At 50.7% G+C, this 11,820-nt stretch overlaps 4 protein-coding genes across 4 annotated transcripts; 1 reads left to right on the top strand and 3 right to left on the bottom strand.

Moving 5' to 3' along the window:
* Positions 1-1,573: 1,573 nt before the first annotated feature.
* Positions 1,574-3,139, bottom strand: GT037_009087 (fad nad-binding domain-containing protein; the record flags this gene model as incomplete). The annotated part of the gene is made up of 1 exon (XM_038934134.1): positions 1,574-3,139. The coding sequence occupies one exon, from the start codon at positions 3,137-3,139 to the stop codon at positions 1,574-1,576; it is 1,566 nt and encodes a 521-aa protein (XP_038783479.1).
* A 542-nt stretch (positions 3,140-3,681) lies between these two features.
* Positions 3,682-5,429, top strand: GT037_009086 (uncharacterized protein; the record flags this gene model as incomplete). Its single annotated transcript, XM_038934133.1, has 2 exons — positions 3,682-4,067; positions 4,121-5,429. The coding sequence occupies 2 exons, from the start codon at positions 3,682-3,684 to the stop codon at positions 5,427-5,429; spliced, it is 1,695 nt and encodes a 564-aa protein (XP_038783478.1).
* Positions 5,430-6,122: 693 nt separating this feature from the next.
* Positions 6,123-8,553, bottom strand: GT037_009085 (uncharacterized protein; the record flags this gene model as incomplete). Its single annotated transcript, XM_038934132.1, has 5 exons — positions 6,123-6,569; positions 6,626-6,769; positions 6,820-6,857; positions 6,917-7,092; positions 7,409-8,553. The coding sequence occupies 5 exons, from the start codon at positions 8,551-8,553 to the stop codon at positions 6,123-6,125; spliced, it is 1,950 nt and encodes a 649-aa protein (XP_038783477.1).
* A 1,368-nt stretch (positions 8,554-9,921) lies between these two features.
* Positions 9,922-11,101, bottom strand: GT037_009084 (uncharacterized protein; the record flags this gene model as incomplete). The annotated part of the gene is made up of 3 exons (XM_038934131.1): positions 9,922-10,261; positions 10,307-10,817; positions 10,903-11,101. 3 exons carry the CDS (start codon positions 11,099-11,101, stop codon positions 9,922-9,924), a joined length of 1,050 nt encoding a protein of 349 aa, XP_038783476.1.
* Positions 11,102-11,820: the final 719 nt, after the last annotated feature.

Here is an 11,820-nt window from a genome sequence, read left to right as displayed (position 1 = left end):
ACCTAAATAGGTGAAGGCGAGTCTCACCACAGGGTCTGCGTCATATACCCCAGACCTCGGGACCCGCTTCACCATGCCGCCAGAGGAGGCCTCGCGTTTCGAGACCCTGAAAATCTGCACAGTGGTGGCAGCTTAGCCGCAAACTCTTTGTCATGGTGTCTTTGAGACTTCATCGTGTCAGCACCTGGCCGGACGCATCCGACTTATGTGCAGTACCAAATACATCATGGTGGACACTTTGTGTGAAGAAAAACTCTGTTCATGATTCTCAAGACTATCGCGGGACATGTTTCGGGCCCGAGGGTCACTCACCATGAAAACCCAGAAGCTGCTGAAGCTCCTTGAAGCGTTCACGAGTATCAGCCATTATCGGAAATCATCCCTTGTGTCCCGTTCTCGGTCAGCACGTTGCACATCAGACCCTCTTTCGTCGGACAAAGGATTCACTTATAGTAATATACCTCGAGGGTGCAAGGCTCCAACAGGAAGCACGGGTTTCACCTCGATGCAAGCGGCGCCTTCGCTTGCGGCCTTGCGTGTTCCTATCTCTCGGAGCTTGCGATTTCTGAGACAACGCGGGACGCTGTGACACGCGCTTTCAGCCTGTGACTGCGGGGACATCCGGTGAGCATCCGCTCCGCAGCATCGTCACATTCCAGATTTAAATTTCCCCAGTACAAAGAACGGCAAAGTTCTGCAGCGCTGTTTCGTCTTCCCGCTGGGTAGACCCTTCAGATTTCTAAACACACCATTGCGCATCATCTTCTATTGTCAATCTTCACGATTCATCCTGCCGGATGACGGTTTAGCTTTGCCCGGCGCCTCTCGCATATTTGCAACATTGTTGCCATGGAGATGCATGGGGTCAGACGCGCCTCATGTGTACCCAGCCGGCTCCTCTTTGCACAACCCATTCGTATTATCCAAAGTTTTGAAAGAGTCAGTGAATTATGTGCACATCGTGAGCAAACTTTGCAAAATGTGCAAAAGGGGGTGGAGTTTGGGCAGAGGCACCGACCACGCAATCTGCGATATCGATAGGGAAAACTTCACCGCCTGCTCCTTTTCTTATTGAACACGTAGAATCTTAGTTGCACAGAGCAACGTGAAGTATTTAATCGCCGGCGCGCCCTCTCGAATTGTTCTTGTGTCAGCCCGGCAGTATCGCTTCACGCTCTCGCATACCAAGTATCGATTGTCTACCTTGTCCACAGCGCATTGGTATCTATCGATATTTTGAACAAAGGGTCAAGAATGCTCGATGGGACACAACCAGTCATGTTGCGGGGTGATGGGTGCGTCTAGTGATATTAAACTTGGTATAAGACAAGGGATGCAAGAGCTGGTTTATGGCGATATCGGATTCTCTATCGTTCTCATTCATGGAATGACATCAAAAACTTTTGCAAGATAGTCGGCATGTGCATGAACGATGTGTTCATCCAAAGCATGTTGCGCACTCATCATGAAAGATTGGAGTCACATTGAAGAGCGAACTCTTCAGCGCCTACTACATTAGAGCCCGGGATATACATCGCTGTCTCGCCCCTCTCAGCTTCTGAACCACAAGAACCTAGTCTTCTCCGTTATCGTGGTTACTCAAAATATGTCTCATGCCCAGGCCGTTTCGCGCTCGATCCTCTTGCTCTACCACGCTCAACGGCAATCCTTTCCCAATACCACATAACACGAAAGCCGCCCACTTCCACCTGAATGGGTTGATCGCAATCGTAAAAACGAACCAATAGATCAGTTCAGAATATGTGAAGAAGTCGAAAGCCCCACCAGGAGCTTTGCTCTTGATGAACCGCGTCATGTCGATCCAGCGCTTCATCCACCAAGTGCGCGGTCGAGCCAGAGGGTCAACGAGGTACATGAGCAGGAAGCGTGTGTAGATGCCGATATGGTAGTTTCCAACTGTGCCAATAGCGTTGACATATGTGCAGTTGTTTGCACAGATTGAAGGGTGCTCAGGTGGAAAGACTTGGAGGTACCAGTTTGGTGGCTCGTACGGCTCGTTGAAGACTTCATCTGGTAAGAAACTTAGGCTTGGACGCTTATATCCCGTCGCCATAATAACAACATCCGCTTCAATTAGTTTCTCAGAGCCAGGGCCGTTCTTAGGAACCCCTTGAGCACGCTTGTTAAACTTGATGCCATTGCCGGATTCATCATAGCCCATGATGTCGCCGCGAAGCCATGATGCTTTGCCTGAGCGGACGAGGTCTAGCACTTGGTCATTTACCATTGGTGTTTCAGTGAAAAGACCCTTTCCGCTGTTGGGCGCAGGGGAGATATCGTAGAGGTCACGGTAGAAGAAAAGTCGTAGGATGTACTCAGGAATCCAACTGAAGATGGTCTCGCTGCCGAAGATGTTCAGAGCAAGAAGGCTATCGATGAATGGGTTTCGTGGGATGATCCATTTCTCTGACCGGGCGAGGACGTTGGTGTGCTCTGCTTCTGAGCTGGCTACGAATTCCAAAGCTTCAACTGCGGAGGCACCGCCGCCTATAATAGCAACCTTCTTGCCTTTAGCGTTCTTGCCGTCGAGCTGCGAGCTATGCCAAATTTCACCCTTAAAGTTCTCTTGGCCATGTAGCGTGGGCATCTTAGGATCACCACAAGTACCAATTGCAGCTATTACACCATCGAACCGTCCGTGAGAGGGATCATTGATGATCCATCGCCCATGAGGGTCTTTGTACACCTTTTCAACACGTGTGTTAAACTCAGTCTTACTTTCAAGACCATATCGTTTCCAGAGTTCCGTGATTTGTGAAACAATTTGCTGGCGATCCGGGTATCCTTGGCTCCAGTGCACGGAAGGGTGGAACCGGTACATGAGCGAGTGAATTTGCAGACCAGACGTATTGTTCACCCGACTCCAAATTCCACCGAGATTCTTCTTGGACCCGGCTTCGAAGATACGACAGTCGAAGCCATGGCCAACGATGTGCGATGCAGCAGACACTCCTGTTAGACCTGCGCCAATGACAGCGATTTTTGGGCGCACGAGGTTTGGGTGTGGTGGTGGCGGTGTTGGCGACAGAACCCAATCAAGCACATATTGTATGACTTGGTAAATGAAAAGGACAGGGTGGGTGAGGAAATATCTGATGTAACTCCAGAAGTAACCCATTGTGGCAGATGGCTTTCTGACTTTTCGGGAGGATAGAGATGCAAAGGTGAAAGCAGGGTGACAGTCACAGAACTTAAAACTACATGAGCTTGACTTGTTTTGGTGGCGTTTATCCTCTTGCGGATCCTTACGGAAACGTGCAGCTTCGGACGTTGTGTTTCGCATATTACCACTTGTGATGTCACGGTGGAACCGCTGCATTGGTCTGACATGTGAAAGCCTCCGAGACTGTTGGGTTGCGTTCGGCCGCGCAAGCTGAGACGGCGTTCGCCATTACTTTTCAGAGGTCTCCCACCCAACGGTTCCTCCATATTCGAGTTGCCCATGTGAATTTGGTTCAAGACACCATCCTAGTGGCCAACGTCGACCAAAGTGTGGGAACGAATAAAAAATGTCCCTCACAGATCGGCGACAGGGATATAGCGAGTGGTGAGACTAGGAGCTAGGACCTGGCGCTAAGCCTAAAGCGCTCTGCTGCTGCTCTTTGAATCCACCGCTTAGCTCGACTCTTCACTTAACCACCAACGGTGGCTCCTATAGCCATGTCCTTCTTCCGGAGTCAACCCGATGTAGAGACACGCTTGTGTACGGCGGTCAACGTCGCTATTCAAACTGGGGATCCGTATCAACTACAGTCGATTGTGCTTCTGGAGCCAGGTGAAGGCAATGCTTTTCCACCCGATCATCAAGAACTCATTAAATCCTTGCAGCAGAATTATCCTGCTAGCAATGGAGATTCTGAGAAACGTCTTGAAGATCTTGTCAGACGGGTTGTGACCGAGACAGCAGAGTCAGAGGATGAGGAGGGTAGACCAGTACAGTCTTGGGGTTCGTTGGTTACTTTTCTCGTCGGATGGATGACCTTTCTCCGAGATGTAGACGCAGAGAATTTGGTTTTGGTGTTTGAGCTGATGACAGATCTTCAACCGTAGGTCGAATAAATGTATGCCTCAAAACTACTCGAAGCTAACGTACCTCTAGGCGAGCAAACAGCGCCTTACAGCATCCTACTAAAGGCATCCTGATGCTTCCCACTATCATGTACTATGCAAAGGTATTTGCAAGAGTGGCGATTGGACTAGAGAAGCGGCCCGATCTGACAATGCATCTCATCACTACCGACGTCGACGAGGATGGGCAAAGTGAATCATTGCCCGAAAGGGCGGCCAACATTGTACGACAGGCCTTCATTATATGCCTCAATGACCGTAATACGGTGCCAGGCGGCATCAAAGACGGCAAACCTGATGGAAAGAAGGTTGGAATCTACAAAATGGCAAATATATGTTTGAAGACTTTATTTCAGGCCGATAAGCTTGGAAGCTGCGAAACCATCTTCAACAACATATCCAACTCATCACCACCACTACACATTTATCCAGCTGCGGAACGCATCACCTATCTCTACTACCTCGGGCGGTACCAATTCAGCAACACCAACTTCTACGGAGCTCAGCTCGTTCTGGAACTAGCTTACAGAGGCTGCCACAGGCAATGTCCGAGTCAACGTCGCTTGATTGCCGTCTGCCTTGTCGCTGCCAACATCATCCTTGGGCGTTTCCCAAATGAACATATCTACAATGACCCTGCATGCGTGGGCTTCCGCGAAGTATTCGAACCGCTCACTCGTGCAATTCGCAAGGGCGACCTCGAAACTTTCCGTCGGATAACGAACCTGGACCTTTCACATCCAAGTGCAGAGTTCATGATCAAGTACCGGATTTTCTACCCTATTGGTAACTATTGCGAGGTTCTCGTATGGTGGTCACTTCTTCGTAAGACTTTCATCCTCACCGGAAGCATAGGAGAAGCATCAAAATCAGCAGCTTTGCTCGACCTCAACGCAGCCGTTCTTATCTTCCGCTTCCTTGAGGCGCGTTCGCTCATCAAGAACGCCGCCATGGCCGCGCAAGACCGCGGCCCAGGTCGTCGTAACTTCGGTCATATTTTTCAAGACCACGCTTCAACAAATAAGTCAACATACATCGACCCTGATTTCGTTGGCATGGAGGGGGTGCAGCCATACACCCATGAGTTCGATCTATTGGAGATGGAGTGCATCTGCGGCAGCCTCATTACTCAAGGCTATTTGAACGCATACATTGCTCAGGCGAAGCAAAAGCTCGCTATTCAAGGTGTAAAGACGGGTAACCTGAGTGCAGGATTTATCAATCCGTGGGAGGTCAACAAAGACAGAAACAAGGATGAGGTGCTTGGATGGAAGAAAGAAGCTGGAGGTGATGGAGGGCAGGTTGTCAGGCTGTCGTTCGCGGCACCGGCTGGATCGTAGGAGATGTTGCGAATGATACCCTGGTACTTATGTTGGATATGTATATGTGCTGATAAGTATCTATATTTGAGTGTGTTGCTAATCCAACGCATATCACACATTCAGAAAAAACTCTGTCTATGCCGATCTGCCTCTGTTAATTGTAGTAAGCCATCAAATCTCGCACTTGCCTTGGTCGTTTCTTCATCCTTGCACTTCATCTCGTGTCCGGCTAGAAGGTAAAGGTCGCACCGGAATCCTGAGCAGATGGGACGCGTTACCCACGCAACCTACATTTCGCTGCGCATATTATGACCCATCGGGAACCAACTCTACAGCACTCTCTTGAGCTCAAAATCAATTTCTGCTCATTTCTTGTCAAGTTGCCTGATCCCCCACGACTGATGTATATGTTATCGAAAGGAAACACTGTATGCCGAGAAAATATAACATCCAAGGACTAACATCAACATATGGAAAAGGAATATACGCAGAGCATGATCATTGCTGAACATTAAGTAGCAGAAGAATACAATCAGGTACCCAAGGAAATAGACTAGAGACGAAAATGCGTCTAGTCAAGAGTGCATCTTTGGATCATGTAATTCTAGTGGATCTTGAGTAACGTGAGATGCGGCTAGTGAAGGTTGTAGGTTTCGATTGAGCCGCTTAATACTATGGAGAACTTGCTTATGTTCTACCTTATATTTGCGCTCATTTTCCAACGTTGGTGAAGCGCAAGTACTTCTTGACCTCTCTGACGTCGCCAAACTTCTTCCTCGCATCCTCGGTGGAGACACTGGGGGGTACAATAACGTCCTGGCCCTTCTGCCAATCGATAGGTGTCGCAATACCCTTCTTATCTCCTGTCTGCAAGCTGTCGATGACTCTGAGCACCTCTGCAGTGTTCCTGCCCGTGCTCGCGGGGTACGACATTGTGAGACGAATCTTCTTCGCCGGATCGATAATGAAGACCGAACGGATTGTAAAGGCAATGCCGCCGTTCTTCTGAAGCGCGTCAAGGTCGTCTTGCGAGATCATGTCGTAGAGAAAAGCGACGTGGCGGTCTGCGTCGGCGATGATTGGGAATTGTACCGTGGTGTTGGACGTCTCGTTGATGTCGTCGATCCACTGGTCGTGCGAGCTTAGGTCATTGGCGCTCTGCAGTACACGTCAGTAGGCTGATGTTAAGCCACCAGAGGTACGATGAGACGTACCAAACCAATCATCTGAACGCCTCGCGCATCAAATTCATTCTTGAGCTTCGCGAAAGCTCCAAGCTCAGTTGTGCAAACGGGAGTGAAGTCGGCAGGGTGCGAGAATAGGATGGTCCACTTGTTGTCCAAGAATTTGTGGAAGTCCTGTTTGAGGTCAGTATATCTTCCACAAACAATTTGTTGGAGATATTTACCATGTCGCCATGAGTAGTCTTCGCCTGAAAGTTGGGCGCTACGCATGGTCAATATGATTCACCTCTTGACTTGGACTTCTCTCTAAAAACTACATACCAATGGAGCCCAGCCTCAGTCGTGGTTGCTCAGCTGGGAGCGCGAATCCACGACGGAATAGTGGGGCAGCAGGGCGCTGTACCCTTAGTGCAGGGCGCGCTGAAGAGCGAAGAGCTCGAGAAGCTGCACGAGGGAAAAAAGAAGCCATTGTGAAGTTTGTGGGAGCAATCAGGTGCCTGAGATGTGTTCTAGAGCTTTGGTGCGTTGTCTACGGCGGCGATGTAGACTAGTAAATCGGGGACTTTTTGATATGGCGTCATGTCAAATGAAATGGTCCGACGGTCCGAAATCGGCTCCCTTTGCCTCTCCGTACTGCAATGGATTCATCGCTGCAGAATGTTCGGCGCGCTGAACATCGTCGACATATGACAGTGCCCAAATTGATGTTACGCGTACAACAGCAACAACTCTGCCACGCGTATGCCACGCGACATGTTCAACATGACGTCAGCGCGCGTATTAGCATCCGCCAAGCTACGGATCAAGTCTTACGCACTTCCATCTACTTTCCCATCTTTGATGGTTATCTCTAATTCGTCTTCTGAATCCAGCATGATTGGAACAGTCCAATTCTTCCATAGACGCATTGAGACCTTCTCGCCTTCTCCCTCTTCTTTCCTCAGCACGTCGCGCCACCATCGGCAACCCTTTGGATGCATTCGAATCTTGTATCGTCCGTCCTCAAGGCCCTTGATCTTTGAGCTAATATCAACTACGTTAACGACTGGGGTTTCAGGCTTCAAGATTGACAACTCATCAATCGTCGGTCGCAGGTCGGCTTTTGAATCCCTCAAGTGACAGATGCTAGTATCGTGATGTCCGCGTACTATTTCATCAGTTGCAGCATTGACGACGAAGAGACTTGACACAGGCGAGTGTCGTTGCTTTGACTGGTCGATGATCCTTGGGCGTTCGTCGAGGGTGTCAGGTTCTGGAGCCGAAGGACCCCATGGGACGAGAAAGTTCTGGTGCCCCCGTGGTTGCACGGTCGCAGTCTCCGAGCCAGTGTTGACAACAGTGACTTCCAAGGACATACTCTTGACTAGGCGTATTCTCACCTCTAGTTGAGGTGGAAACGTCAGGTCATCAACAACATTAAAAGCTGCATGGCCATGAGAGTAGCTGTTTACCAGTTTCGCCTCCTCACTGTCTCCGTCGCTGTCGGAAAACCTCTCTCGGTCACTATAAACCCATTTTTTGACACCAAGGTCGCGGCTTGCGAGTTTTATTCTGTATCTTTTTCGCGGCTTCAGGACTAATGCTAACACCCCCTGGGGATCGATAGCGCATAGGTATACCGTGAGATCATCTCTCCAGTTCTTTTTCCGGTGGATCGGAGACGGAACTGAGATGCAACCTGAGTTGCCCTCATCCACCTCGCCCATCGAGCTTATATCCACTTCAACCCACTTCGTAGATTCCCCGGGGCGTTCTTCGTACAGTATAAGTAACCCATGCATCAGGGCGTAAGGCACATCGAAGACTGAACCAGCCGTTTCAACGAGTATTGGTCGAGAGTCTGTATCGGACTTTTGTAACCGACAAAGACCAAAGACCACACTGAATGGTAGCTTTCCTGATGTATCGAAGGCGTTGTAACGGCTGTTGAGCTCTACGTGGATCGGAAATTCGGTCATTTTGGTTTGTATTGACAAAAGTAGAAGAGCCTGTTGATGCCAAAGGAAGTAAAGAGAAGAGCGTTCTTGACTATGGCTTTCGCCTGAAATGACGTCAGGCAAACACTACGTGTAAGCTGTGGTGTGCCTTGAGGTATCAATGTGAGTCAGATATTTCGAACGGGCGACATAACCCAATAGTCTAAAAAAGCGCATTTCGGATTGCTCGGCATGTTCGCTGTTGCGACAGTTCCTCTTCTCGACGAGGTATAAGAGTTCAAAATTGTTATTGACTGGGATGTGTACAAGTACAGTCAATGAGCTAGAGCTCTCAAGGTGCGACTCTTATTCAACCTTAGATACCCAAAATACACGTCGCCTCAAGCATGTCACACTGTAGTGGTGGTCATATATAGCTAGCTATAGAATGTCAAGGGTGGTGAGAATCAACGCAAAGGGCGAGACCAGCCATTCCTGGTGTTTTTCCTTGCGAAGCGCAATACGTCCGCAGATGCGATCAGATCCGACAGGGCACCATATTGAAGTCATTCGATGCGAAAGACGAGCTGTGTTTACTGGCTTACCCGTGGTTGACAGCATTTTCGACCTTGATGGATACCTTACGCTCGGAAGTTCGGAGGTCTTCCATTACTCACTTTTCGCATGAAGCGGGCTGGATGGTTGAATCCCGCAGACAAGGATAAGGAAGTCTTGCACCAGCAGTAGTCTTATGCAACACAAATCCTTGCAACTCCTAGCGGCAGTATCGATCGTTTGAAACTATATCATGGATCCGCTATTATGGCGACCAAGGGCTTGGAAGGTACCGCGGTGGCACCGTTGAGTACTTTCACTTCGGAATGTTCGTCAATTTATTAACTGTGGGTATGGTGACGCTGTCTGCATCGAATTGGTAGATAGGGTTCACAGTTGCAAGGCCGAAGACGTAGTGATTAGTATGCTAGTATTGGACGCATATCAGCATGCTTCAACTATCCAGAAGCCATGTCATTATGCTTGTCTAGATTGGGTGGGCCCAACAACCTTGTCCATCTCTGTAGTGTGTGATTCATTCCACGATCTGCGTAGCTGCATTCATTCCGCCACATTTTGTTAGCTGTGATTGTTTGTAACTGCAGCTGCCTTGTGTCGACCGTTTTGTAATTCCGAATTATAGAGATATACCCGCTGAGACGCTTATCAATAACCGTTCTTGGAAGTGAACTGCCTGTGTCATGTAGTTCAGCAAGCACCATGTGTCCGACTCTTTTGTAAAATTGTTCAAAAACACCCATGACAAGCACGTCTTGTCTACGCCAATCTTACACGAGGTATAAAAGTACAGTAACGCCGTCCATACGCCTGCGTTGGAGGAGGTCGTTCGACCCTTTATTGGTTCTCCTGCTTAGCTTGTTGTTGTTGTTGTTGTTGCTGCTGTTGCTGCTGCATAGCGTTCTGCCCCCAATTCTGCTGCAGGCCTGCGCTATTCGGTGGTTGTGAGGTATTCGAGTTGATGCGCTGTGGTCCTGGTGATTGCTTCATCTGGGGAGTTTGGCCTTTCCATCCCGGAAACAGCTCCTGGAGCTTTGTATACAGCTTTGCGAGCTCGGCAGGGGCGGCGGGAATCGACATTATGGCAGGCCCAGGCTGTAGTTGTTGACCAGGCTTGGGCACCTTCTCGGCGTTCTGCGCAAGGTATGCGAGGTTTGCCTGCAGGCGGCGCATGTAGCTGGGCTTGTTAGCTGAGACGGCGCGTGGGAGGCGGCGCACTTACTCTACGTACTCCTTGGATGGCTGGGGCTTGTCGCCTTCGGGCTTCCCTTCGGGCGTGGGCCCTACTTGGCCGGCCTTGCCCTGCACCTGGAGCTCGCAGACCTCCTTTATGAGGATGCTGTTGATGTCGAGGAGGGTCGCGACGCGGTCGGCACTGCGCGCCTGATTGACTGGCGACACGGGCGATGGGGGCACCTGCTTGACTGGCGTGTGGACCTGTGGCGGCTCGGCCTTGACGGGCAGCTGGAGATTCATGGGCTGCTGCTGGCCGTTGGTCTGCATGCTACTGGGCGACTGCTGGGGCTGGGGCGTCGCAAAGGGCGCCTGTCCGGTGGTGCTCGCGGGGGAGGCCGTCTGGCGGTTCTGGGCAAACTGGTGGTGGGCGGGCGAGGGCATCGTCTGCGCATAGGGCGCGTTGGAGTAGGGGCTCGGCGACGATAGCTGGTGTTGCTGCTGCTGCTGCTGCTGCTGCTGTTGCTGTTGTTGTTGTTGCTGCTGTTGCTGCATGGCGGCTGCTCCATGGTGTCATGTCAGCCAGGAACGCGCCCATTTGCGGCCATGGGGCAGATCAAGAACACGCGCACGTCACTGGCTTACCTCGCTGCTGGAGATATGGGGCTCCTGGCTGGATTCCGTTGCTGCCCATGGCGCCACCCATGCCCGGGAAAGATGCGGTCTGCCCATATTGTCCATGTGGGTTGCCCTGTTGCTGAAGCCGCGCCTGTGCATCGAATTGGGCGTGTTGCGGAGAATTGGCGAACTGGCCGCTATACGCATTAGGGTTATTGAAATCCATTGTTGGCACTCATTGGCCACGTCGCACAACTCGGATTAGATTGATCGGTGGGTTGATGGGAGAAAACGTGCGGTTCGTGATAAGCTTGGGTTTCGGCTCTAGAAGCTTTGCAACCCCAGCTCAGGCCAGCCGAGCGAGTCATCGTTGGCCTTCTTCTCCCTTCACTCCAGCGCGACTGCTTCTTTCACGAGCGCAAGCAACACTTGCAAAAGGAACATGGAAACGGGCCAAATTCTGCATGCCTGTCTACTGCATCAGCGTGCAAGCATGTCCTAATGCAGCGCGCCTCAAGCAACCTCACACCTTCCGCATCCTTGTCACATGGGCCCACAAAAATGCTTGACATATCCCCCCGCCATGGGACGAGACGCTTCCAGATCTGTCACCAGGTACGACGGCCTGCCATTAATACCGGGCCTGGGGCTCTTATCCGGCATCTAAATAAACGGCCACTTGCATGTGCCATGTCCCTGACTCCCGGGAAAGACGGGGCCGCCTTGGGGCGATTTGGAAGCAGCACACATCTCTGCCTTGTACCTCACATTTGCTATCCCTCTCCCTTGTGCACTCCTGCCTCATCTAAAAACGCCACCTTGTATTCGTGATGAGCTTGGCAATCGAGTGTAACTACATCATAGGTTCTCATCCTGCGATTCTAAGCGAGCCCTTAGCTCATCACGCGGTGTGTGGATGGCCTCGTTAACCGGGTCCCAGTCCTC

The sequence above is a fragment of the Alternaria burnsii genome (genome assembly GCF_013036055.1).
Source record: "Alternaria burnsii strain CBS107.38 chromosome Unknown 697, whole genome shotgun sequence".
In the NCBI taxonomy this organism is placed as follows: Eukaryota; Fungi; Ascomycota; class Dothideomycetes; order Pleosporales; family Pleosporaceae; genus Alternaria; species Alternaria burnsii.
Note: the sequence above shows the minus strand (reverse complement) of the source record. Positions and strands in the feature narration are given on the sequence as shown.